Genomic DNA, 27,106 nt, shown 5'->3' on the forward strand with positions numbered 1-27,106 from the left:
TTAGGCCTCCACTATTTTTTCCTTCTATTTATACAAGACATTTTTCTTAGTTCTTCTAATTGAGGTCGTGATTAATAAGACATCATTTAAATTGTCGCACTAGGCCTCTTAATTTTCAGGACCGGCCCTGATCAAGTGATTGTAGAGTCGGTGGTGATGTAAGGTTATCGTATGGAGTGGATGGTCTCTTTTTTGCTCTTTTTCCTTCTGTGAATCATTAATTCATTATTCTAAAAAAACCGACAACAGCAATTTTATGTGGAATCAGGTAGAGTTTCTCATACCATTGATTAAATCTAGCAGCTCATTTGTAGTCAACAATAACGCTCTAGAGCATTAATAATTCTCCATAGTCCATAGCATAGCTTTTATATATTTGCCACAGGGCAGAGAGGATTCTCAGTTCTCACTAGTGTAGTCTACTCTGCACTCTTTATATGGAGAAGAAAACGGGAAAAAGAAAATACAAATTTATAATACAGATAACAAGAACAGGGAAAAGGGAAGAGATTTTAAAGATTTTATTCATTTATGCATCAAAGTATGAACCCATTTAATAGTTCTTATTAGTTATAGTTTCAATAAAAAGAAAAAGAATTTCAGAAAGATTTCATAAGAGAAAGAGATTATTATTTTTTTGGTTAGATTAGAACAAAGTGATCTGCACTCACCTCCCAAGACACTGCATTATTTGGTTAAAAACAGAGCCTGCAGATTGATAATCAAAGAAGTAATCATTTTAGAATTATAAACCCCATCATCAACAATCACAGATTCATAGCCACTCATCATTTTGTTTTTATATTTTAATCATCTCTTTTCCTTAAATATGTTTGCTCTTTAAGGAGTAAATTTTCTCCAAACAAAATGATTCCAACTTTTTACTGTGTAAAATAAAAAAACAAGAACAATCTCCAATATTCATGTCTGTCATCCATTCAAACCCTTCCCATGAAAAAGCCAAGCACTCCTGACATTTTAACAGTCTCTCTTTACCACACACACACTCTCTCTTCCCCCTCCCTTTCTCACATTTTTCAAACACTCTTTGCTTTCTCAGTGACCCAGAGAGAAAAAGAAAAGCTACATAAAAGGACTAAAGCCTGTCTGTAATCTAAACCATCTTTATCTTTTGCATTCACCAAAACAAAAGAGAAGCTCTTCAAGTCTTCATGAAGTTCTCCATGTTCTTCTTCCTCTGTTTGCTCCCTTTACTCTTCCAGCATTCTCACTCCACCACAATACTAGTGGATGGAGTTTCAGAGTGGAAGAACCCTACTGTTCATATTGGAGACTCCATCAGTAAGTTCCTGAAACTTCATTGAAATCCAACATTTTCTTTATTTTTAAATGATTCATAGTTACTTGGGTTTCGTATAGACTTATACTGACAATTTGTCTTGAACATTTCAGTTTTCAAGCACAAGTATCACTACAACCTCTACATTTTCCAGAACCAAAGAGCCTTCAATGTCTGCAATTTCACTCGAGCCACACTTCTTAATAAACCCGATTCCACATCCTATACGGTATGGCATCTCTTTCCCTGAGACAGACAGAGACTCACACAACATGTTTATCTGACTTCTATATAGTAGACAGTAAATTGACTCTGCTTTCATTTGAATTCTTGAGAAATAGCTCAACTAACTCTGTCTTTGACACTTTGAACTTGGGTTTTCAAGGGATAGTCCCTAAAAAAGTATATCAAGGACATGATTATTGGCTCCATGATTTTACCTGTCCTTCTTGCATTACCAATTACGTGGTTGTTTTGAACTTGGGTTGTGCTTCAAATAAGTAGTTTCTATCTGGGTATATCATAATTGACTAGAAGATTTGAGCGTTTTAACCAAGTTCATCTTAAATTACTAGATAAGTGATGCTTTTGAACTTGGGTTTTGAAGAAATTCTGCTGAAGTAACTCCCATCTAGGATGTGATGACTGGCTCAAAGATTTCAGATGTCTAAGTTGAAAATTAAGTGCTGTTTTTGAACTTGGGTTTGTGCTTTATATAAGTATGTCATCTATGTCCAAAAGATTTGAACTTTCTAACTAAATGCATCTCAGCACTGCTTTTGGACTTGGGTTTTCAAGGAATTAATTGTGCTTGAATCAAGTAGTCCTATCTGGGTATGCCGTAAGTTTGTCAAAATTTTGAGTTTTCTAACCAAACTTTTCTTAACTTCTCAAGTGGCACCCATCACGGCCCGGTTTCTTCTACTTCTCCTTCAACAACGGTTCTCTGCTCAATACATGCCAAGACACACAAAAGCTTGCCATAAAAGTTGCTTTAACAACAATGGCTCCAGTGGCAGCCCCAGAACCCAGTTCCAAGACAGGTTCTGGTGGCAGTGGCGGCAGTGGTGGTGGTGTAGTGTCATCTTCTCCAACATATCCATGGCCTTTCCAACCTCACCAAGCATCCTTATCGCCAAGTCCAGGGCCAAGTGTCGGCTCTTTAATTCCAAATAAAGGTGCTGGCATGCCATTTATCAACAGCAACCCTGCTGTTCCTTTGCCTACTGGTGAAGTTGATTCTGCTACAATTCGCCCGATACCAACATCTGGCCACCAGGGACAGGTACCCCAATTTTCCCTCTTTCCATTTACATTGCATTGCTCTGTCTGCTTATTCATCATCCGTGCAAGTATATATCTGGTTAATAGTTCTTGTTCATAGACTTGAGTATTATGAAGTGTGCTTTTCTTGATTTCCTTGAAATGAAAGGTAAGCACAATTTCTGATCATATGATGTGTGAGTTTGTCTTAATCAACAGTTAGTCATAATACTTGATGTAGTAAATAACTTACTAGTAAGAGGTGGTCACAAAATGTGCTCTATTTAGTATCGGAGTGAAGTATGCGTACACATATGTTTCAATACTATACTAGGCTGCATTTTTGTATAACGAAAGACTGTTAAATATGGCCTTCTTTTTCTTTTCAGTTCTAGTTTTGATGGGTTGTTGAGGGTTTCCTTTGTATTGTGACTGCAGGTGTTGGTGGGGTTATTTGCTGCGCAAATGGCTCTATTTAGTGTGGTTCTCTTGATGCTGTAAAATTGTTGTGTGTGTGTGTGTGTGAGAGAGAGAGAGAGAGAGAGAGAGAGAGAGAGAGAGAGAGAGAGAGATGGTCGATCTGTAATATGTGTAGGTACATCTGATTAGGTTAATGTGCACCAGACTGTGGTATTGAGTCTAAAGTAACTTTAAGAGTGATGATTATACCATGTATTGGAGATGCTCTTAGTCCCTACTTTGGAAATCATTAGCACTTTTGATCCTTTGTTCTGCAATCAATAGATATCTTTTCTTTTGTGCTTGCTTTATCCTGCTCTTTGTGTTTTTGGATGAATTTAAAATTTGAAAGTCACAAGACCAATTACTTGTTGGCTTAGGAAGTAATCCTTGCATAGTGGTACTCAAAACAAAATTTAGAAAAGCATTTTTTTCCATTTAATACCAAAATAAATTTCAAGCAAAAGATTGGAATCTGAACCACCCAATGTGGGTCTGTGGCTGAATGATTGGTGGGCATTGTGTCTTTAGTGCTATCCAACTTCTATCACAGCATGTATGAGAAATTCCATAAACTGTGTTGATATGAACTTCTGAAAACTAAAACACATGGAATGCCATTATCATCATATAATGAAATGATTATGCTGTGACAGAAGTAGAGTTTCTATTAAAGTCTTTTGTGGCCCATATAATTTGTTAATCAATAATTTTCCAAACTCGGTAACTTCTTGCAGGTGCGTCTGATTTTCATTTTCTTTTTCGTATTCCCATGGACCAACACTCTTAAGTTGGATTTATGTTTTGGAATCAAATAAAGCAATTGGCTTCCCGCCAAGGCAAACAATATTGTTATGGAAAGCAACGGACTTTTACTATTATAAGTTTCGAACAGACCTTACAGAATATCATATCAAGAAGCAATGAATTTGTGCTTTGTTGATATGCTAAAAGGGTAAAAGACCATCATTATGGACTTTATAGACTTCATACTCACACATTTGCACATTCTCCTACTCGTTTAGAAAGTAAAATCTGGAGTTTCTAAGGTGATTCCTAGTCCCCTAAATCCAGAAATGGATCTTGAATTAGGACTCAAGATCACCAAAAATGCAGATGATCATACTTCCTCTTCTGATTTTCGGATTGCGAAGGACAAATCTGGTCCTGTTTTCATATCCACCGAAACAGAAAGCGCGTACATCCTCACTGCCCATCTTAAAGGTCAATATCATTTTCATTACTCTGTGTGTGTGTGTGTGTGTGTGTGTGTGTGTGCGCGAGTATTTTTTTTTGGTTTTTATGGAAGTTTTTCGGGGTAACTTCAGGTCATAGAAAAGAGCATGTTGATATTGACATAAATGAAGACGAGACTCAGCTAGGCATTGCTGTGGAGAAGCCAGTTCAAGAGAAGGTGATGTCAGGATGGTCAATGAACAAGAAAGAAGGGGAGACAAGGGGATTCAGAAAAGTCTTTCGGATCCCAGATGGAGTGGTTTTGAGTCGAATCAAGGCCAAGATTAATGAACAAGACTCGACTCTCAGAATCTTCATGCCAAAAGTGGTGAAAGGATTTGTTGGTGCTGGGGTTGAGGAACTGAAAGAAGAAGAGGTGATCATAGGGAAACCACAGATGACAGAAGCTGCAAGTGATGAGGTTCCTGAAAAAATCAGTGAGAAAATGAAAATGGATAAGAACCCTCAGGCTAAAGGAAAAGAGGTAGATAAAGAAGAGTACACGAAAGAAGTTGTATTAGATGATCAAGATTTGCAGACCAATGATCGAAGAGAAACTAAAGGTGGAGGGATGGCGTCAGAAGAAAGTGAAGAACGAAAGAATATTGCAAAGACTAAACAAGCTGATAGAATTGAGAAAGAGAGAGAGGATGCTAAAAAAAGAATCAAGGAAAAAACACATGGAGGAGTCAAGAATGATAAGAGCACTGAAGCAATAACTCATCAAGTTGCTAAACCATCACAAGAAATTGAAGAAATCGAACCAGAATCGAGACCCCCCAACGCGAACGAAATGCCAAAAGCAACGCCAGAGAAGAAGGAAGTACTTGACAAGGGTGAATCTTCTGAAATGCGGAAAGGAAAAGATGTGCGTGAGAAATCAACTCCAGAGAAGAAGCCTGCTGCGTCAGAAAAGTCCAAGTTGCTGTCCACTCCTTTGATCATTGCAGGTTCAGCCCTTCTCGTCACTATTGTACTGCTAGCAATTCACAGGATTAGGAAAAGAAAGCAATAGGTTTCATTTGTGTACTAAAGCTATACATATCATTTTTAATTACTTTCTCTGTATAGCAGGTATGACGTTAATGTAGTCTAGTATACGTAATAAATGCATGGGATTAAAACCATTGTGGCATGGTGCATATTCAGATTGAAATACGAAATGGAAACACCGTATGCACTGCACACACCAATAGAAAAGGCATATATAAATCCTGCGATACAAGAGATGCATATATATCAAGCTAAAAGCACAGCCGGAGATAACCCCAGGTTACCCCAGGTTACCGTCCTCACAAACCCTTCGACTTCAAAGGCGCGCTAAAATACATATATAATTTCTCAGACGAGGCCGAAACAAACGTCCAGCTTACCAGGTCACATCTACTACTCCAGGGGGAACCCGTATCAGAAGCTTTTAAGGCTTCTTAAGCTTCCTGACTTTGGTATCAGCACCACGACAGACTAGTGGCAGACACAGAAATTTATGGACATTTGGGTGGAAAGAGAAATGAAAACATTGACGAATGATGCAAACTTTAATGAGTACATTTTCTAGCAAATAAAAAGATCTATTTTGAGTATTTTCAATCAATACATTTCCTTGCATGCAAAATATTTGCATTCAATTTCCTAATGTAAAAAACATTAATTCATAAAATTTCCCTAGCAAAACAAACCTACGGCAAGCAACAATAAATTACATGAATAATAATAAAAAAAATCAATAGTAATTAAGAGCACATACTATGACAAAATAAGAGATTTTTTTTTTTTTTTAAGTAGAAACGAAAGTACACTAAATTAAGATGTAGATAGCTTCTCACAAAATTCTTGGTGGTTGAATTGATATAGATAAAAAAAAAAAAAAAAAAAAAAGAGTAACAAATTGTTGAGATTTAGATTTAATTGTTCAATGGTGTTTTGGTAAAATTAAGGAGGTGTACTTAGCTTTTAAGTATTCAAAAAAGTAAATTTGAGATTTAATAAGTGGTAGAGGTCCAAATATCAAATTTAGAGGTCCAACTAGAATCACCCTAACTTTATTTATCAATGATACACTTAGTGACCCGTAAATATAAGCCGCCCACATATAACGATACACTTACATTTGCATGTTCGCTTTTAAACACAGAAAAGTTATAGAATACAGAGCAAGATAAAAATCAGAAACATCACTCTGATTTAATTTTGTAGTCATTATGACTATGTCAAAAGTACTAAATGAGTTTTCCCATTCAGTAAATCAAGTCGAGCCTACCGCAAGATAGAATTATGGTGTTCAATTGTTGCTTTCCTGCCTTTAGAGCATGAATGCTTCCCGACAAGAGGGGCTCATACGGTAAAATAAAAGAAAGCTAAAGCGGCTTCCAACTATGTTGACACTGGAAGAATAAATCCGATGACATGAGAATATTAATTATGTTGCCACTATGATTTTAAAATCCATGCATCAATAAATTCATGAATGTTTAAGGATATCTCTATTTGTGTTTGGCCCAAACTCTAGGTTACTTGACCTAGTGGTAATAGGGTTAAATTAGAAGGATCTAGATTCCTATTCAATGTACGATTACTTTCCTTGTACGATTGAGATTCTATGCATTGTAATCCTCTATATAAAGAGGCCCCTATTATCAATGAGAATATACAGCAAATTCCTCTCAAATTCAGTTTCTCTACAACACGTTATCAGCACGAAACACTAACCCTGAAACCCTAATTTTGTAGCCCTCAAATTCCAACCTCCACCGCCTCACATATTGAAGCCCCAGCCTCAAGGAACCCAGAACCGGCGGCGGAACCACCGGCACCGGCCAGAAAACCCCTGAACCGGCCATCGGAAAAATCGGACCGGCCCCTGCCTTGTGCCTGCCTTGAACCTGCCCTCTGCGCATCTGCCGAGACGTGTGCCTGCCCCTGCGCGCTTGCTGCCGACAGCCCTTGCAAGCCCCTGCCTACCCCTGCGCAGCAGCTGCCGACAGCCCCTGCAAGCCCCTGCCTGCCCCTGCGCAGCAGCTGCCGATAGCCCCTGCACAGCTCCTGCAAGACCCCTGCAGCAGCCCCGCACAAGCCCTGCACCACACTGCTTAGCTCCGGCCATCAACTTCCGGCCAATTTTCCGGCCACCTCCGTCAACTTTTCCGGTCAAGAATTCCGGCATCTTTTCAAGGTAAACTTTTCTAAAAGTTCCCATTTTTGAAGTTTTTCAATTTCTTTTTCTTTTTCTCGGGGACTTCCAACATCCATTCTTCTACCCCCCTTTCTTCTTCATAGGGGAGACCAAAAGCCGAACTGTGGGGGTTCGTGCTCACTCCAAGCTTGGAGCTTGTAGAGTCCTCCAAACTTAAGAGTTTGTTGAGAAGAAAACGATCGACCACACACATCATTGTTTCGATCTAATCCAACCCCTCTTGGAATCGAATTTCTTGGAAGCGACTACGCTCGGAAATTCCTAATTTCTTGGAAGCGACTACGCTCAGAAATTTTATATGTTTTCATGGTAGGCTTTCACGCTCCGAAACTAACCCTAATTTCTTGTTCTCTTTCAGGATGAGTAACCTGAACAAATTAGACTTTGCTCCATTGGGAACAACTGGCTCTGAATATCACAGGTGGGTTCGTGATGTCCGCCAGCATCTTAAGGCCGATGGAATCCTGGATACGATTCTCGAGCCTAGCCAGGACGTGCTAACTGTTGAGCAAGCTCAAGCTTTGGAAGCAAATAGAGCAGCCTTAGAGGCAAATAAGGCGAAAGCCATCATCCTAATGACTCGTCATATGGATGATTCGCTCCAGTACGAGTGTATGAATGAAGAAGACCCCAGAAGGCTGTGGGTCTCACTCGAAGAAAGATTTGGCAACGTCCGTGACTCCTTCCTCGCTTCCTGACCTAGAAGTGAGATGGCATAGCCTCCGCTCCTATGATTTCAAGTCAGTTCTTGACTACAACTCGGAAGCACTTCGCATTAAATCCTTAATGGAATTCTGTGGTAAAGAGATCACAAATGCGATGTTGATTGAGAAGACTCTCTCTACCTTCCCCGTTTCTGCATTGATGGTTGCTAAGAACTATCGAATTGATGTTAATGCAGGACGGATCACAAGGTTTAATGAGCTCATTGGAGCTATGAATGTCACTGAAAAGTATGACAACATCCTTGTGATGAACTATAAGTCGAGATCCGTGGAAATAGAGCATATTCCGAAATCCAATTATAGTCGTGCCCCTAAGAGAAGGCGCCAAGAGCAAAACCCTAACATTAGGGATACTTCTGGACTTTCTGGTCCATATAATCGCTCTACTTGGGAAGGTAATCGCCAAAATAGGCGAACACGGAACCGAAGAGGTCAACGTGGAAAGAGAGAGGGAGGCAACGCCTCTGGCCATGTTGGTGGCTCCACCAACACTAAGAGCCATCTTAATGACGCTTTCAAAGCGCCTCAATCAATGGAGTTAGAGCAAAGAGATGTATGTTCTCAATGTGGAGTGTCTGATCATTGGGCACACATTTGTAGAGCTCGTGAAGAACTTGTCACCGCCTACAAAGCATATTTGTGAAGCAAGAGAAGCTCACTATGTAGAACAAGAAGATCAAGAAGATGATCTAGAGTGAAGGGTTGAAGACTACGAATCTGGCTGGGATCAATAGATCGCCAATTCTGTTTAAGTCTTTATTTTCCAAGAGATGTAGGCAATTTCCATATTATTTTTGTTGTAGATGCCTATGGTTTAGTCTTTCTTCAAAGTAGGCGTACTCAATGTAAATGTGATGTCTAGGAAGGTTTTGAGATAAGTGGTAATTAAGCGAGCTTTGCTCCACCGACATCTCCCTACTCACCTGGTCACATTTGCGTTGGAATTACCGAAAGAAGTTGGACGACTACCATTGTTTTGCATTAGCTAAGCATTTGGATTAGATTCTCCTAATGGTTAAGAGACAATGATGTACTCCGTTGGCTTATGAATAAAATTTTGAGTTCTTTTCATTATGACTCCATTTTGATTCATGAGCATGTTACTTTGTGACTACGATGGCTGGGCCATTAGTATTAATTCAAGGACATGGAATAGCCCAAGTTCTCTTTGCCAAATGGCACCTTGATTAATGTCACAGATACTCTCTACGCTCCTAGGGCAACTCGCACCTATGGATAGCCAACGGATTCCATGCGACAACGCATGTAGAGAACAGAAATGAGTTCCTTTGCAATGCCTCTAATGATTGCGAACGAAGGCGCATCTTAGAGAAGTTTATGTGTCTCTCTAGTGGACTCTATGTCACTATTCGAGCTATTAAATCCAATAAAGTTATGAGAGAAGATCTCTTGAATTTAGACACATATTGGCTTTGTCTCGACAGGATAAGTCACCCTGGTCATGATATGATGATCCGTCTACTAAAGACTTCACATGGACACCCTCGAGCGAAATGAAGTAAGAATCAAAAATTGATTCCTGGACTTAGCAAGACCGCAACAATTGCAGCATCTGGCGCTGCAGCTGTCTTGGAGCGCCATATGGCCGCCCAAGTCCCTTGTGACAACGCCATATATGGCGCTACCCATGGCCATGACGCCATGGATGTCAATCCCCATGGTTATAACGCCATGGATGCCATTTCCCATGGTCATGACACCATGATGGGTGATGTAGTCACAAATTTTGCTTCAATATGCGTTTCAAACTCTCAGGCCCAACCAAAACTCTCCTTGGTTGCTTCTAAGGCCTCTTGCTCATTTTACAAAGCCACTTCCTTAGGAAAATTAGGACTGAGACCATCCTATGCAAAGGATATGAAAATACTCATTATGTTCTTACATAGAATCCATAGGGATTCTGGGGACTGATTCAACCAACTTGCGGACGTTTAAATATCTCATAATGTTGGTTGACACGCAAACACGCTGGTCACGTGTTGTGCCATTGTCCACTTGTAAAGCTGCTTATGCTACACTCCTAGCACATATCATACAACAACGGGCTCACTCCCCGGATCATCCTATTCCATCAATTGGATTTGACGATGCTAGAGAGTTTACATCGAAGAATTTTGATGGTTATTGCAATGGGACTGATGTTGGACATCATATTCCCATGTACACACCCAAATGGTCTCGCGGAAACGACTACGATGGTAGTCCGGACATTGGTAATGCGCACCAATCTCCTTATATCCGCTTGGGGAGATGCAATATCGCATGCAGCTATGCTAATTCGTCTACGACCCACCGCCACTCAATCTACCTCTGCGTTACAGCTAGTGACTGGGTACAAATATCGTACTTACGCATATTTGAGTGTGCCATTTATGTGCCAATTTCACCGCCACAGCGCTCTATAATGGGTCCTTACAGATGAATGAGCAACTCAGTTGGATTTGAGACTCCAACAATCTTCCGCCACTTAATGCCCTTGCATGGCGATCTCCTTACCGCTAGATTTGCGGATGTCACTTTGATGAGACAGTCTTCCCGTCGTTAGGGGGAGATAAGAACACAGATGTTCAGCAGGAACGACAGGAATTGTCGTGGCCTGTCCCCACTATGTCTCATCTCGATCCCTACTAAAGTGACGAGATCACACAAATATGCTGCAAACACGCCCGCAAGGATGGAAGTCCCTACGAGAGGACGTACCGCCACCCTACACAGAGGTAGGCATGGCGCCAATGCCAAAGAGAGTGGTACTCTGGCGTTATAGGCCATGGCCCCAGCTAGGATGCGTGGGAGGCCCGTGAGTTCGAATGATACTTTGGCACATTCCAACCCTTTGATCATCGACACTCAAAATCCGTCTCATGAGAATCTTCCGGGTTATGGTTATCGTTGGGGGACGCCTCAACGTTAGAACCCTATTCCTGAGAATATAGAGCTCTATGAAACTTACACTAGTGTACATGAGACGTGGGATAAAAACTCCATCATAATTGATGATGTAGTCACGCATTTCGTTGTGCATGAGTTTGTTGAGTCCAATGATATCTAACCACGCTCCGTTGATGAATGAATGCCTACGTAGAGAGATTTGGCCTAAATGGAAAGATGCGATCCAGGTTAAGATGGATTCTCTAACGAAGAGGAAGGTTTTCTGAGCTAGTGATGCCAACACCTCCTGACATAAAACCTATTGACTAATGGGTCTTCGTTAGAAAGCGTGATGAGAAAAAGATATGGCAATCTCGCCTTATGGCGCAAGGCTTCTCATAAAACGCCCTGGAATCGACTACGATGAGACATATTCTCTCGTAATGGATGTCATTGCACTCCACTACCTTGTCAGTTTGGTAGTTTTCGAATAACTGAACATGCAGCTTACAAATGTGGTCACTACGTATCTCTATGGGGATCTAGATACGGAATATACATGAAGGTTCATGGTGAACTTCATTTACCCAAGTCAAGTGGCTCTAGACCACGGAGCGCGTTTACAAAGAGGTTGAAACGCTCACTAAAGTGACTACTTGATTGGGAAGGGATATGCCCACGCGTTTCCATAACAAGTTTAGGATTCTATCGCGGTTCATGTTGGACATGATCTTCATTAGAAGCCCTTAAAGAGTTAAGGGAAACTGCTGAACATTTGAAATCCGAGTTTGAGATGAAGGATTTTGGGAGAACACGATTATGTCTCGGTTTGGAACTTGAGCATCGTGTCGATAGATGCTTAGGAATTTTGACAAGGTCAAGCCTTCAAGCACCCCCATGATCGTCCGTAGTCTTGATCCTGAAAAAGATCCTCTTCGTCAAAAGGATGATGACGAAGATGTGCTAGAGGCAGAAGTGCCTTACTTGAGTACAATGGGCGCATTATTGTACTTAGCTCAATGCACAAGACCAGACATCTCATATGTTGTGAACTTGTTAGCTAGATATAGCTTTGCGCCAACGCGACGCCAATAGGATTGGTGTAAAAGATATCTTTCAGTACTTGAGATGTACGATTGATATGGGCTTGTTCTATCCCTACAGAGAGATGATGGATTCGGACCCATCATATACCAGGAACGCCGCCAACACTGGCCTGCGTCCCCTCTCCCCATCCCAAAACGAAGTTATTGTTTTGGAAGGTTTTGCTGATGCTGGGTATCTCTCTGACCCACACAAATGTCATTCCCAAACTGGTTAAGTGTTCACCATGGGTAAAGACTGCGATATCTTGGAGGTCTATAGAATAGACCCTAGTCGCTATATCTTCGGACCATGCAGAGACTATTGCTCTTCACGAAGAGATTCGTGAATGTATATGGATTGGATCCATAATTACGCATGTTCGAACAATTGTGGTTTAAAGTCTACCATAGATGAGCCTACGAGCATTTAGGATAATGCAGCTTGTTTTGAACAAATGAAGCAAGGCTACATCAAAGCGATAACACCAAGCTTAATCAGCAACAACAGACTCCCCTCAAGATCAAAGTGAACTAGGTTCAATCTGAGGACAGTGTGGCAGACTTGCTCACTAAGTCATTGCCTAAATTCCACTTTCGAGAGACATGTTGGTAGCATCGTTTGCGGAAGTTACCCGAACTCCCATAACCGTAGTCATCAGGGGGAGATGCAGACATCAGGGGGGAGATGTCTACATGTATGGTCTCGAAACGTGAAGGGTGTGTTGTGCTCTTTTTCCCCTTCGACCGAGGTTATTTTTGTCCCACTGGGTTTTTGTTACTCGGCAAGGTTTTTAACGAGGCAACGAGAGAAGCACCGCGTTTGGACAACACAAGAGGGAGTGTTTAAGGATATCTCTATTTGTGTTTGGCCCAAACTCTAGGTTACTTGACCTAGTGGTAATAGGGTTAAATTAGAAGGATCTAGATTCCTATTCAATGTACGATTACTTTCCTTGTACGATTGAGATTCTATGCATTGTAATCCTCTATATAAAGAGGCCCCTATTATCAATGAGAATATACAGCAAATTCCTCTCAAATTCAGTTTCTCTACAACAATGAAGACATAATTAAAATTCTCGTGGACACGTGGATTTTAAAACGGCTTCCAACTATTTTAATTATCTTGATGCATTTGTTTCTCATGAGATTTTTTTATTTTTTTATGGCAGAGTGGTGCCATGCAAGTGAGATGGTTAGTGATTTGTGTCTTAATGTTGTGAGCTTTTCTTGTGATGTTCTTTCTTGTGATGTGTGTCTTAATGTGTGTTTGTTATTTTATTTTTGGCAGCGTTGACATCCTTCGTGATAGCAAGGGGAATCTTCCTCGCATGTTGAAGAATCTGGACCCATTCTTTATGCTGTTTATTTGTAATGAATGGATGAACAAATATCCCATTGTGAGATGGCACGAGATAGGTAATCTGTTCAGCCAGTTGTTCTGTTTTGTTTGCGATGCGATAACTATGATGCTGATGGCCTTGTTGTGTTTTATTAGTGGAGCTTTGTGGACCGAAAGATGCCGTGGGGGATATGTCTCTGTGGCATCTTTTGCAACCAAAACTCTATCGTCTTTCTTCAAGTTGTCGGTGCCCCCAGTCTAATCTATTGCTGTTTGGTCCGGAGGTAAGTGTTGGTTTATTTCTGCAGCCATTCATGTATGCCGATAAAACGGTTTTAGTTGTGTAGTGTCTAATTCCGAGTTTTTTTTAAGGGATCTGGTAAAATGTTGTTCGCCCAAGGAATTGCGGGGGAAGCGAAAGCCACCTTTTTCCATTTTAATGCTGCTTCATTGGAAACTGAAAATGTAAGTTTCTTGTTGAGATGTGATATATTTGCAAGTATGTTGATTTACCAATGCAATATCTATGATGAGGTGCTTTTCTGGTTTTTATTTTCGTAATGCTTTGGTGAATGTTTGCAGTTGTCATTATCCATGCCTCATTTTATTGAGGCAATCTGGTCTTCAAGTTTTTCTGGAATTGTACTCAATGCCTTGAGACAGTTATAACCCCATACAAATACTACTAGATAGAACATCTTTCTTGACGTTTGAAAAACATAATGAAAATATTTTTATTACGTTTTTCAAACTCCATCAAGGACTTCACAACGGGTGTTAAGGTTTGTCTTGCATAACTATAGTGTTTTTAAAACAGCTTGAAAAATGATTTATGAAATTTAGAGAACGTCACTAATACTATTTTGATGACGTTAGCCAAATGTCATGGAATTTGTTTAATTGATGTTCGGTTAAACGCCACTATTTTTTATTTTTTTAATTTTTTTTAAAAGCCGATGTAATAATTCTCTTCACAGTACAGAAAATATTCATTTTCCACATACCAGGTCAAGTTTATGATTTCGCTCCACTCTACATATGACCTAGACCTCACATCTTTTCTGGTTAAATCATCAACATCTGGTGGGCGGTTTTTCTTATGAGTGAAGAAAAACTTTATAATTAAACATAATATGAAAAATATCAAATCTAATGTTAGTTTTTCCTTTTTTTTTTTTTTTTTTTCTTCCGGAATTGACAAACGACAAGTTTTGGTTTCTCCTGTTTTTCTCTCGGATCATGTCTTACATATTTTTTGTTATTGCATACTATTAGAGCAAACTCTCGCATAAAATCATGATCTTACATATCTTCTGCTCTTGCATGTGATAATTAAGCTTAAGGTAGCTCAACTAGGTGTCATCATTATTTGGCCCTTCGGCCGTAAGCCCATTTCAATCCCGCCCGGCCCAGCCCGATCCTTGTTCAAATAGGATAGGGTAATGGCCATGGAAATGAAACCCGGCCCGGCCCTTTAAACCCGTCCAAACAAACCCTAATAATTTTTTATTTTTTCTATTTTCTAATTATGTTCATCTTTTTTTATTCACATACAACTTATCCTTTTGTTTGCCCTTCTGCGTTTAGTATTTTTTTATTTGTTCACTTTGTTGAACTGAATCCCCATCCTCTTCTGCTGGAGATGATTTCAAGAACATCCCATTACTTCTATGTCCGACCTCTACTTTTGACATTGGGCTTATTCCTTACTCCGTTACAACGTATCCCACAACGCTCTGTGGGACTTGCAGAAAGCCTATGCACTTGGAGGTTCCATATGTTGACCATGCTAGGAATGAAAATGGTGGATGGATTCACTTGCAATTCATCATTTTTGGTGACATGAAGATGATGCCCGAGGGTGATTATCTTGATACCTTCGACTTGGTCAAGAGTTTGAGATTTAACTGGGGTAACCTCAGGAAAAAGGAATTCCCTCAGCTTGGGAATGATTCGTTCACTGCTCAAATCTTGTGTGGAGAAAAAGACTTCCCTGACCGAGTTATTTCTGGCAGAGCTGATGAATGATGAATCTGATTAAGACGCATGAGTACAGGTGATTAGTTATTGCTGTTTAACTGCATCAATATGCTCCTAGATATTGCAGGTTTATTAGCAATCCATGAAGATAATCAAAACCTAACGTCGTTGGACACAGTGCTCTGTTTCTCAAGCTGTTTGGAGGTGCTGTTTGGTGTTTTTGGCTATGTAATGTTTGACTTTAACTATTAACCTTCAATGTGTGTGTGTGTGTGTATATGTGTTTTTTTATTTTTATTTTTATCTAATACCATTGAGCCTCAATCGTACTTATCATAGTTTTGTAATATGCTATTATGTAATCTAAAATTCGTGTACTCTACGTACCGTATTGAAATAGCAGGAATGCAGGACTTGAAAAAGTTTGCACAGGTTCTTCCCAAAAAAAAAAAAAAAACATTATTGCTTTATTATTATTATTTTTTTTTTTACCCAAACATGATTTCTACAACTATTAGAATTTTCCTCAAATCCTAGAAGAAACTTACATGGGTTCCAGAATAAAATGTGGATTCTTTATAGTAATTTCGGCAAAGAAGATTACAATGAAGATTCAAGATTGTTCTCTACTTCTCAAGAAATATTTTGATTGGTTGAATGATGTCATTGAAGTAGAAATTAATCAAGATTCTATGCTATGCCATGCACTATATATAGGGAGGTCTAGACGTCAAATTTTCATCACCACAAAATTCAGAATCAAAGTAACGCATACCTCTCACCTTCTTTCTCTCAAGTTTTCAGTTTTCATCCATTCTTCCAAGTTCAAGAAGCCGTGAAGCATTCAATCCTCCATTCACCATCCTTGCCGTGAGCAACCTTCAACATTCCACCACCTTTGAAGCTTCTTGCTTCCTTGAAGTTGCAAAAGTGTAACCATGACCACCTTTTTATTGTTTTTGGTTTCTAGACTTTGTAAAACAATTTCGATTTTGGTTTTTGTTTTATTGAATTGGATGTTGCGATTTCATGTTAGAATGAAGCTTTGAATTTAGATGTTTAATTTTCGAATACTATGAAGCATGTTTTAGGTTTTCAAAACAAAAAATTGCTATTTCATATGTGTGATGCATGATTGTTGGTTTTGTGTGAGTAACCCATCGTTTATGTGTTAATTGATCTGTGGATGCATACTTTGATTGATGAGTATGTAATTGAATCCATATTAAGATTTACTAGCGTTCTAAGTCTTAATAATTAACGTGGAAAACCTATAGTTCCTTAGGTAAATCAACAGTGAGCTTTGCATGATAAGATTAGCGTTCTAACTTGTTATCTTTGCTTGAATTGATCAAACTTCCATATGTGCTTAATGCGTTAAAAGTGCTTTTATTAGTGATTAGCTACCACTATTAATTGCATGCTTAATTGGGTTAACTATGGTGCGTTCATCCAGTTTATTTAATTAACGGAAATAAAAAGGACTTTGTACGCGTTCATCTCTGTTCTTGATTGATTCCTTACTATGACATGTTTTGATTCGTGATTGATGCTTTGAAACCTTGCCAACGTGTTAATAGTAGTTAATTAGATCTATATTTCCTTCCATTCATCTATATCTACTTGATTCTTTGTTTTGGTAAGTCACTTGTATAATATTTACTTGTTAGATTAAAATACAAATCCTAAAATTCCTTCCTTTGTAAATCATAAATAATAAAGTGTAAATATATTTTTGTTTTCTTTATCTAACGTGTTATTTTGCAGAAATAAATACGTCCTAATTCCCGATTGATAACGATCCCTACTTATTCTTACTACATCAAAGTTCCCGAAGTTTTCAAAGAGACACTGACTTTAGGAATAGTTGGGGATATCCTTAAAAGTGATCTATTAAAGCAGGACGTAGAGCTGAACCCAACTGCCCCAACTATCCCCATCTCTAATCCTAGTGTTTTCCCACCTATGCTTGGATACTTTGTTCCTTTAGATGGCGCTGTGATGGTTCGACCAATATAGGCTACAAATCCAATCCAATTTCACTCTAGCAGTTCATTCACCACCAGCCCTACTGCTTCTAATCCAACACCAAATGTGTTTCAGTATGGCCTTTCACCAAAATCTTTAGTTGGCGCTGGTATGGTTGGACCAGCACCATAGGCTACAAATCCAACCCAATCTCACTTTAGTAGTTCATTAACCACCAGCCCTGCTGCTTGTGGTTTGGCAGTTATAGCTGGAAGCCTCAAGATATATAATTAGGAAAAGTTATCTTTTGTCATAGGAAAGGTTGTGGTAGTAAATAGTTGTATAGATCAATTCAGAATTGGCATTTTGTGGAACAATATTTGCACTCAGAAGTGAGAATGATAGTTTCCAGATGACATCAAGATTTGTGAGGGAGTTTGATGCTGCTTCTCTATGGGAATTTTGAGTGTATTAGAGTGCATCTTCCCTTAATTTGGTCTTCATTTAACTCGTATGCAATCAGGAAACCTAAATTGATAATTATTATTTTTTATTTTCTTTTCCATAATTCACACGAAGTAGATATTCCTCCAAACTCTCCCTTTTTGATCAATTGTCGAAATCTTCTTTATTTCCTTTATTTCTCACGGCAAAACAAATAAATGTGGGACTATGACTCCTCCAAGACGTCAAGACTCTTCTAGAAGGTCATATGGATGTCACATGCTTCAATCTTTGGGTCAGGCTTCTTCCCATGTATATGACACCAACTAGTCATTCTAGAACATTCTTGTACATTCTTGAGTCATCTTGAAGCCACAACATCTCCTAGCCTTCCCAGGTATCTTAGCATCATCAAGACTCCCAACAGCTTTCCGGCCTAGTCTAATTAGGACTCTTTATTTCCGAGATGTTCTGAAACCTTTCGAAGCTCTCCTTGTGTAACAGGGATTCCTAGTCATGTTAGGTTTCCTTTTCCTAGCAGGAATGAGTTTCCTTGTTCAACTGGGATTCTGTCATTTCCATGAGCTCACTCTTAGTTGACTCAGGATTCCTATTTCAACTGGGATTCCTTCTCTTAGTAGGATTGGGAAAACATTATTTCTCCATTTCTTTCTCATTTCTGCGCCATTTCTTCCTTGCCTGCCTTTTTAGACTCAAAAGTACCTAAATACAAAAACTAAGTTAGAAATGATAATATTAAGAGAATAACTAAGTAAAATGTAGAGAGAATAATATTAAAAACATAGCAAATATTGCTCTCATTATAACTGGACCATATTTCTCAAATACCGATTTGAGCCTCTTCTCGCTCACACTTGAATGAAGCTAAGTTACGAACAATGTCCTCATTTTTCCGCCACGGCGTGATATCACTACAAGAAATTTGGGTATATGCAACGGGTTTATATGCAAGGAGTCAAAATTCCTTGCAATTGGTTGACTTATACAAAGAATTTTGTGAATCCTTGCATAACAACGATTCCTTGTGCTTGGTTTTCTGAAATCTAAAAAATGGTAAATTTAGAATCCTTGCAATTATTGATGGGCGGGACTCCAAAATCACAATTGCAACGATCTGACGATTCCTTGTTTTTATTTGTGGACTCCTCTCGGAGCCCTTATCACTAGACTGAGTCTAGTTAGAAAAAGAAGAAACAAAAGTTCTCAGACTTCTCTTTGGTCCTTCCAGATCGATGAAGAACACACCCAAAATACCAAAACCCCAAATCCAACTGTGAATGGCGAATCTGGAACTCATGAACACTCGCACTCAAAGTCAACAACGCAAGGTTCTCCATCTCTCATGTCGTCATCGCCACCTATCTCTGCTTTCTTGCTCAATTAGTTTGGGTCTTCTTTATCGCTCGCAAGGTTCTCCCTTGATCTCTGGATATATATAATTTGGTTTATTTTCAATTCAGTTTGCCTAGGGTTTATATGATTGCATTTGGGTTTCAAGACTGGGCTTTTTGTTTAGGCATTGCCCTCTCTCTCGACCTCTCAAGTTTGTTAAAGCTTCAATTTTTTTTGGGTTGTATGTTTAACTGCTCTATTGTTTGTTTTGAATTTTTCCTTTCTTGCGTTTTTGCTTGGTTGTAGGTTGAATTGTTCTGGTGATGCCGATTGAAATTACTCGTGAATGTGTATTTGAGGTATTGTAACATTTCTAGATCCCCCCATTTAAGATGTTCAGAATGTGGATATCGATGGTTGGATTTCTTTGGATGAATACTTTCACATTGCTCTTGGAGTCTTGGTACAGTTTGAAACAGTTTTCACTATATTTTTTCCCTCATAATGTTATATTAGCTATTTTGTTGACTGCATTCCTATCACACTTCATTATCTCCCTAATTTTGGATTTACTCTCGGAACTTTATTACACTAAGTTTGAAGATTAACTTATTTGAAAAGTGGGACTCTGATTGTTGATGCTGGTGTGTGATTATTTCAGATATGAAAGTTATAGGTGATTTGAGTTGCTAGCTTAAATTTGTTGTGCAGATAGCCAGATAGTAGTAATAAGAACAAAAAATAGAAGAAAGAACACAGAAACAGAAACAAAATTGATCACCTCTATAGTTCTAGGGGACCTTCAAAGTGAAAGCCAGTCACTTTAGTGCATGAGAAAGTACCTTAAAAGAATAAACTAATAACATTCTCGAAAAGTATCAAGTATGTAGTGAGTTGAAGCTCCATTGTTACTGAAACTTGATACTTCCAGGCCCATTATCTTTTTCATTCATATCATAATCCCATAAACACGTCTTGCACTCAATATATGGTGTAGCATGTTAACAGATATTTTACTAATAGTACTGATGCATTTTTAGAATGAAAATGTTGTCTAATTGTATTCACTATCTCTGCAGCAAACGCTCTAGCTACCTAAGTAATGTTATAGATAGATTCCTTCAACTTCTTTGAAGAAATTTACTCAGCTTTCACTTGATTGTTGTCTCTTTGATATAGAAATGTTCTGAGAGATCACTTGATAATCATGCCTACTACTCTACTAGTGCATTCTTTGCAGTTGGATCATTATTTTTCCGTGTGGTTCCTGTAAAATCAATCCTCTCAAGTTGGAGTTTGCTATATATTCTAGTATGCAGGTATATTAATTAACCTCAATATGCAATTGTTATGTGGAGTATACGTTGTATTGGATTTTTAACTTTTTTGGAGTGTGCCTCTGTATCCATACTCTGAAATCAAGTCACTTCTAGTGTAGGATACTTTCAAGCTAACTTCTTGAAACTAGTTCAAAATGGTTGATAGCAACGCATCATCTGCAAAGGTACATAGCTGACTCAACTGTTCTGCCATCTTAGAAGATCGTATTGAATCCAAAAGTAGTACCATAAAGCATTTTATGCACCTGTTCTGTTTGAGGGTTAAAGAATAAAAGAGTGACTCTCCAACACAAATATGGTTAGTTCTGTAATTGGTTTAATTATAATTGGATATTGGATAAAATTTCAGTGATGTCCTAGTCTTATTTACATACACATTGAGTAATGCTTATTTACTGTCCACTATGTGCAATTTCTTTTGCAAGTGAACTGGGAGTTTTGTTCCTATCTTTTACTTTATGGCATATGGGGGGGTTTGAGATCATATAGGCTGAATTTAATGGCATGTAAATATATCAGATCACAGCTAGTTGTCGAGTGATGCTATACGTATATTATTATGTAAATCTATGCAATTGGAGGCTATGCAATTGGAGTAGGGATAAAACGGTAGAAGGATACTTCTTTTAACTTTAATGGTCCAGTCACTGGTCTTATTATTATTACAATAGTAAAGCTTTGGATGTCAATGAGCAATTTTCCTGTTAAGTGATATAGGGAAGCCTGTTACTCGTTTTCTTCATCTCTATCTCTCATATCATATTAGGTCGTCATTGGAAATCTGTTAGCTTAAACTGCTCTATTGTTTGATTTCAGATTAATTGTTTCCCTTATATCTAGGCCATGACTCTTGGATTTTGTTCCAAATTTGCTTCAGAGCCATGCGTTTAGAAGTTTGTACTGTTTTATGTTTGATCATATGGAAGTGGGGAAATCCCCAAATTGGCGGGCTGCATATTTGGTTAAAATAGGGTCTGCCTTTTTTGTTTTCATGGGATTGATAGTCTAGACACGCCATTAAGAAGGTAATAGGAAAAAGAAAAAGCCTGTTGTCAAACTTGGATCCAATAAGCATAGCTCAATTTTCGGTTTCTTTGAAAGTAAAGAGTACCTTTTTTGTATTATTTTGATTCATATTACGGCACAACCTGTGGAAACTACTACATAAAGATTTGCAACCAGTTCCTTATCCTTTATCAATCTGCTCCAAGTTTTGATTTAGTCATTAGTTGCATGCAACATGGTCTTGTCTGTGCATAAGTTTGAGAGAATCTTTCAATTGGACATAATAGATTGATAAAATGATACCCCTCTCTCTGTCCCTCCCTCCCTCCCTCACTGTTGATATTCAGGTGTGAAAAGGAAACTGTTCTATTCCCTATACTCACTACTGGTAATTCCTTTCATTTCCTATAAGGAAGATCTCAAACTACATCTTTAATTGGGTTTAAATGTTTCTTTGCTTCTCTGCTTCTTTCTTTCTGTAATTGAGTAATTCTGTTTGTTTCTTTGCTTCTTTCTGTTTGTTTTTTTGCTTAGGAGTTAGTAGGTGTAGCCGTGTCGTCTACCATTTACTACTCTGCTTCTTTCCTTATTGTTGTTTAAATGTTTAATTGTGAATGAGTAATGGGCACTATGAAGTATGATTGTATGAAGTATGAACTGGAAGTCTGGAACAGAATGTTTGTTTTTGCGTTTCTATATTTGTTTATATGATTATAGTTAAATTATCTCAAATGTTATAGGCACGGTTCAAATGCTCAACCTGGATCCCAATATTTAATGATGTTGATGAGAACAAATGTTCGAGTCTATTGTTAGAGTAGCTGAAATCTACTGCTTTCGAAGGTACTTTTTTCTTTTCTCTTCATTGTGCATATAAAATTGTGCCTTATATTGTGGCTTTTGTTTATGTTAAATTAGTTGTTATGAAAAATATTTAATTCAAAGTTAATTTCTTAATGTAGCTGCTGTTAGAGTATAATGTCAAATCATGAGCCGAAACTGAAGCGATCAAAATTCATACATGGTTTCAAAGAACAAATGTTGAGTTTTCAAGTTCAAATGTGGTTTCTGAACCTTCCATATCCTCTCCAAATATTGATGTTGAACTTCCACTTTCCATTCCTGAACCAAATATTGATGTTGAACCTCCACCTTCCATTCCTGAACCACAAAATAATATCAATGATCTTGAACGTGATCCTGGATTACGTTGTGCCATATGGAAATATCCAGTGAATGAGCGTGATAGTATTCGAAAAGCCTATGTCTTGTTGGGTCCATTTCAACCCAAGTTAACATTTCCATTCATCAAACAAGGGAGTCAACAACGTAAATTTCAGTTTTCTTGGTTCAAGGATAATCCATGGCTAGAATATTCAATTGCTCTTGATAGGGCATATTGCTTCCCTTGTTTTCTATTTGACACTGAAAATTCTCACCATCATGCATTCACCGTTGATGGGTTTAAAAATTGGAAGAGGGTTTGTGGTGGTGATAATATGTTGATGAAGCACGTAGGAGGCCTTAATTCTCCCCATCATGCTGCAATGCACAAATGGGATTTATTAAGAAATCCTACCAAACAAATTGAAACATTTTTTCAGTCAAAATCTTTGAAAGATGTGGAAGACAATCTTTGAAACAGTTTTTCAGTCAAAATCTATAGAAAGTAAGGTTGTCTAGTTTTGACTATTCATGTTTCTACGGCGACCACTGAAAGAGCATTTTCAGCTATGAACATCATCAAGAATAAACTTAGAAACAAGATGGAAGATGAGTTTCTTGGTGATTGTATAGCCCTTCACGTTGAGAAGGAATATGCTGAATCTATTGACAATGAGTCGGTGGTCAAAGAGTTTGAAGCTAGTGGGACTCGTAGAGATTTAGTTAGTTTATGCTCTTGTATTGCATTGCACTTTTATTTTGTTGTTGATTGTGTTTTTTAGTTTTGTATCGATATGCATTGAGGGGTAAGACTCATTACGTCCCCCCCTAACTAGGTGTATCTTTTTTTTAATTAATGAAATTCTCTCGCACCGTCGAGATTCTCAATAATTTTTTTTCTTTTTTCGTTTAAGAAATCCAAGCCCCCTTAAGGTTTCAATCCTAGATCCGCCACTATTTTGAAGCACATTTCTAGTACAGGTATCACTTACGTTTCCCTTACAAAACATACATATGCCACTCCTTAGTTCCAACCAACAAAGGCAGTAAGAGCTACTGGAAACTAAGGTAATACCACCGTCATTAGTAAGAATGGGGAACCAACCACTCCAGAAGATCCAAATATAAATGAAGGTCTAAAACAGATTTATAAAAAAGTAGCTGACTACAGAAGGGAAAATATAGTCCTAGAAGCAAGACACACATTTCTTTTTATAATTTGAACACTACTTTTAGTGTGTATTCTGTTGTTTTACCATTGCATATATAAGACTTGACCAATTTCCACTGTTAAAACATGTTTTGAAGTAATTAGATATGCATGCTTCCTCGTATTGAAGATGAACATGTTCAACATAACAAATCATGAGGTTATGTACATCACAGGCTAAATACGTATTCTCCGCTTAATATTTATAAAGAGAACTCTCTTAGATTCATAGTCCACATTTAACAACAGCTGAGAATGAGTTTTACGTGGGGATGGGGTCAACTTTTCATGGTAGCCTCACATTTCTAAGAGAGGTGGTAGGCTGAAGACTCATCTGCAGTTTAGTGATGTTATAAGCTACCAACTGTATTATTCACAAAACTGAGGATAAAGAGAGAAAAGGATGAACCAACAATCTCATTGTATATCTAACAGACATGTTAAACAAAGATAGAGAAAATCTTCAGTGGCCAATTTCAATAGGCACAAGAATAGTCATTCATATCCACTGAAGTCAGAGCAAGTGCCATACTAGTTCGAAGAAATACCTTCTCTGTTTATCAGCTCCTTCAGAATGACTGCTTCAAAGTACTAAAGCTGCATTACCAAATAAGCCCTTGAGTTGAATTAGAATTAGGAAGTTCTTTACCTCCCACACCTGCCCTGGACATAATCTGGCTTAATATCTATAGGTAGAAAATGTAGAACCATCTAGACCAAGTACCATTAGTAGTATTGAGCTCGATTATCACTATATCTGCCAATACCTTGTTTCTGGAGCTCATCGTGTTAATTCGTTCCATCTCTGTTCATTTTTCGGACCGAATCTGCCATCATAAGATCAAGCAATTAGGAAATACATTGAACCTGGACAGAAAGGAGGATTAATTAGGTTGTTTAACAAGTAGGACAAGACTATTTTTTTCAATAAAGACAAAAGAGAGATTTACAGAGGAAAATGGCAATGGAATAAAACCAACAAAGAAAAGAGAAACGGACAAAATTAAAATCTAAACTTTCTAGTTTCATTTGAAGGGTCAGAAAGATTCAAACATTATAGATTTCTCTCACTTTTCAGTCAAAGCATATTTGCCTACAATAAAGGTGTGGGAGCTAGCAAGAATCATACAAACTCATGAATCTTGAGAATTTAATAAATCTTAACAAAATGATGAGCAAGAAAAGGATTGCTCTCCTGGGAATGAGTGATTAGATGAAGTGACTCTTTGAAATGGCCATTTTCACTAATTATGGATGTTATTTCTTAGTTTAGATGATTTGCATAATCCCCATCACAATTATCTGGGGACCCGGATGAAAAGACAGTGTCTCATTACCATATGATGAACTAGAAGAACTGAAGTAAAATCACAGCATGACTTCGTTTGGTATATTGATATTGGGATTCAAACACTATTACAATGCATCCTAATATTTCCCAACTCCTATATGGTAAGGGATAAGATGGTTAAGGATCAAAGAAGAAATTATGTAATGATCAATCAAAAATCAAAAGCACCGGCCAGAAGCTTGTAATCATTTGCATACAAGATATATACCCAACAAAAATAGAAAGAAGATTAAAAATAGAGCAAGATAGACCAGGAAGGTCCATGCTTGCTTATCCTAATTTCTTCGTACAGAATATATGGTGATTGGTGATTGATTGATTAAAAACAAAAAAGAAGCATATCTACTCGTTAGTCTTTACCCAATTTTGCAGAGGCATCATCTTCACCTTCAATCTATTCTAGCTAGTAATAAGTGGCATACCAGTTATGAAAGGTACCTGCTAGGTTTATCAGCTGCCTCAGAATGACTGTCGATAAGTTTTAAAGCTGCATTACCTAATGCCCTTGTGTTGAATTTTCAATAGGAAATTCATTACCCGCCACAACCTGCTATGGATCACAATCTGTGCTTAATATTTGTAAGGTAGAAATCACATGGAAAATCCACACCATGTAATATCACTTATATCAGTAGGAACAGACTATCATTTCAACAATGCTGAGACAGATAAAGGAAAAAACAGAAGATCAAAGCAATAGAAAAACAAGAGGAAAGAGAGAAGGGTAAGCAGGCAGACATTATAAACTCATGAAGTTAGTGGATGGATGCTGCTGAAAACAATAGAGTTTAATTAATTTATACAACACTGATGCAAATAAGTAGGCAAAGCATCTTGGACAACTTTATATATGTATACTTCTTTCCATTAAAGGGAAAAAAGTTAGTTTCAAAACAATAAGTTTATTGTCCTGGGCAAACAATTTGAAATTCAACAACAAATTGACAAACGAAGCCTGAGTTAAAGAACATTCAAATTCTTGTCTCACATTTCTTAGCCTTAGTCAAATCATCGTCAAGTTCCTGCAATCAAAGTGTGGGGGATTTGCATAAATAAAATCATCAAAATCTCAGCTGTACCAAAAACTGCAGCATTTACCAAAGATCAAATATGTAAAGCCTCAAACTGAAAAGCATAAGCAGCACACTTGATAACTATCATTCCTTTTAGAGAAAGCTGAAGCCTGACGTTGTAGTTGAAGCTATCTATTGTGATATTGCAAGCAGAAGGAAGAGTTCACATCAGATATTGTGTTGTTTGTTTATTTATTTTGTTCAATTACCCAAGGAAAGAAAACAAGATAACAATTTGTCAACCTCTTTGGAGCTAGCAATTGTAATATATAACATATATGTACAATACCAAATTAGGAAGCACTATATGTGCTTTGTTAATATGTTCACAAAAGACTATCACTAAAAACTCTATTATCTTGCCTTTCACACATTTGCACATTCTCCTACTAATTTATACTGTAAAATTTGGCGTGGTAATGGAACTCCAGATCACCAATGCCATAGATAATGTTGCCTCCACTGCTGATATCGGATTGCCACAGACAAATCTGTCCTCTTTTTGTATCCATGGAAACTGAAAGCACGGACATCCTTATTCCACTCAAAGATTGTAAAGCTCAACAGAAAGAAGAAACAAAAGGAAAAGAAAAAAAAGAGAAAAAATAATGTTATATAGGGTGCTACTGGGAGAGAGATGGTGACTCACTCGCAAGAATCCTGAGATGAGCATCATCATTAGTCCAACGGAAATGTATCACGTCAAAATAACCATGCTCAATCCAA

The 27,106-nt window shown here is 38.0% G+C and overlaps 4 protein-coding genes and 1 long non-coding RNA gene across 6 annotated transcripts; all 5 read left to right on the forward strand.

Annotated features, from left to right (window-relative positions):
- Positions 1 to 990: 990 nt before the first annotated feature.
- LOC133739423 (uncharacterized) lies at positions 991 to 3,333 on the forward strand. 2 transcript variants are annotated; one of them, XM_062167204.1, is made up of 5 exons: positions 991 to 1,302; positions 1,414 to 1,529; positions 2,196 to 2,585; positions 3,002 to 3,081; positions 3,118 to 3,333. In XM_062167204.1, the coding sequence occupies exons 1-4, from the start codon at positions 1,173 to 1,175 to the stop codon at positions 3,062 to 3,064; spliced, it is 699 nt and encodes a 232-aa protein (XP_062023188.1). In that variant the 5' UTR covers positions 991 to 1,172; the 3' UTR covers positions 3,065 to 3,081; positions 3,118 to 3,333. The 2 variants fall into 2 exon arrangements, with proteins under 2 accessions (XP_062023188.1, XP_062023187.1); XM_062167203.1 differs by having other exon boundaries at positions 3,002 to 3,333.
- Positions 3,334 to 3,833: 500 nt separating this feature from the next.
- Positions 3,834 to 5,531, forward strand: LOC133740326 (uncharacterized). The gene is made up of 2 exons (XM_062168266.1): positions 3,834 to 4,246; positions 4,351 to 5,531. Exons 1-2 carry the CDS (start codon positions 4,099 to 4,101, stop codon positions 5,271 to 5,273), a joined length of 1,071 nt encoding a protein of 356 aa, XP_062024250.1. The 5' UTR covers positions 3,834 to 4,098; the 3' UTR covers positions 5,274 to 5,531.
- Positions 5,532 to 13,331: 7,800 nt separating this feature from the next.
- Positions 13,332 to 15,520, forward strand: LOC133737529 (ATPase family AAA domain-containing protein FIGL1-like). Its single transcript, XM_062165064.1, has 6 exons — positions 13,332 to 13,345; positions 13,442 to 13,569; positions 13,649 to 13,776; positions 13,865 to 13,957; positions 14,075 to 14,134; positions 15,341 to 15,520. The coding sequence occupies exons 1-6, from the start codon at positions 13,332 to 13,334 to the stop codon at positions 15,518 to 15,520; spliced, it is 603 nt and encodes a 200-aa protein (XP_062021048.1).
- A 3,444-nt stretch (positions 15,521 to 18,964) lies between these two features.
- On the forward strand, positions 18,965 to 21,923 carry LOC133739434 (uncharacterized). The gene is made up of 3 exons (XR_009860624.1): positions 18,965 to 19,315; positions 19,544 to 20,556; positions 20,671 to 21,923. It is a non-coding gene; the product is annotated as an uncharacterized LOC133739434 (long non-coding RNA).
- Positions 21,924 to 22,378: 455 nt separating this feature from the next.
- Positions 22,379 to 23,222, forward strand: LOC133737530 (uncharacterized). Its single transcript, XM_062165065.1, has 2 exons — positions 22,379 to 22,425; positions 22,637 to 23,222. Exons 1-2 carry the CDS (start codon positions 22,379 to 22,381, stop codon positions 23,220 to 23,222), a joined length of 633 nt encoding a protein of 210 aa, XP_062021049.1.
- Positions 23,223 to 27,106: the final 3,884 nt, after the last annotated feature.

Source organism: Rosa rugosa, chromosome 3 (genome assembly GCF_958449725.1).
Source record: "Rosa rugosa chromosome 3, drRosRugo1.1, whole genome shotgun sequence".
Lineage (NCBI taxonomy): Eukaryota > Viridiplantae > Streptophyta > Magnoliopsida > Rosales > Rosaceae > Rosa > Rosa rugosa.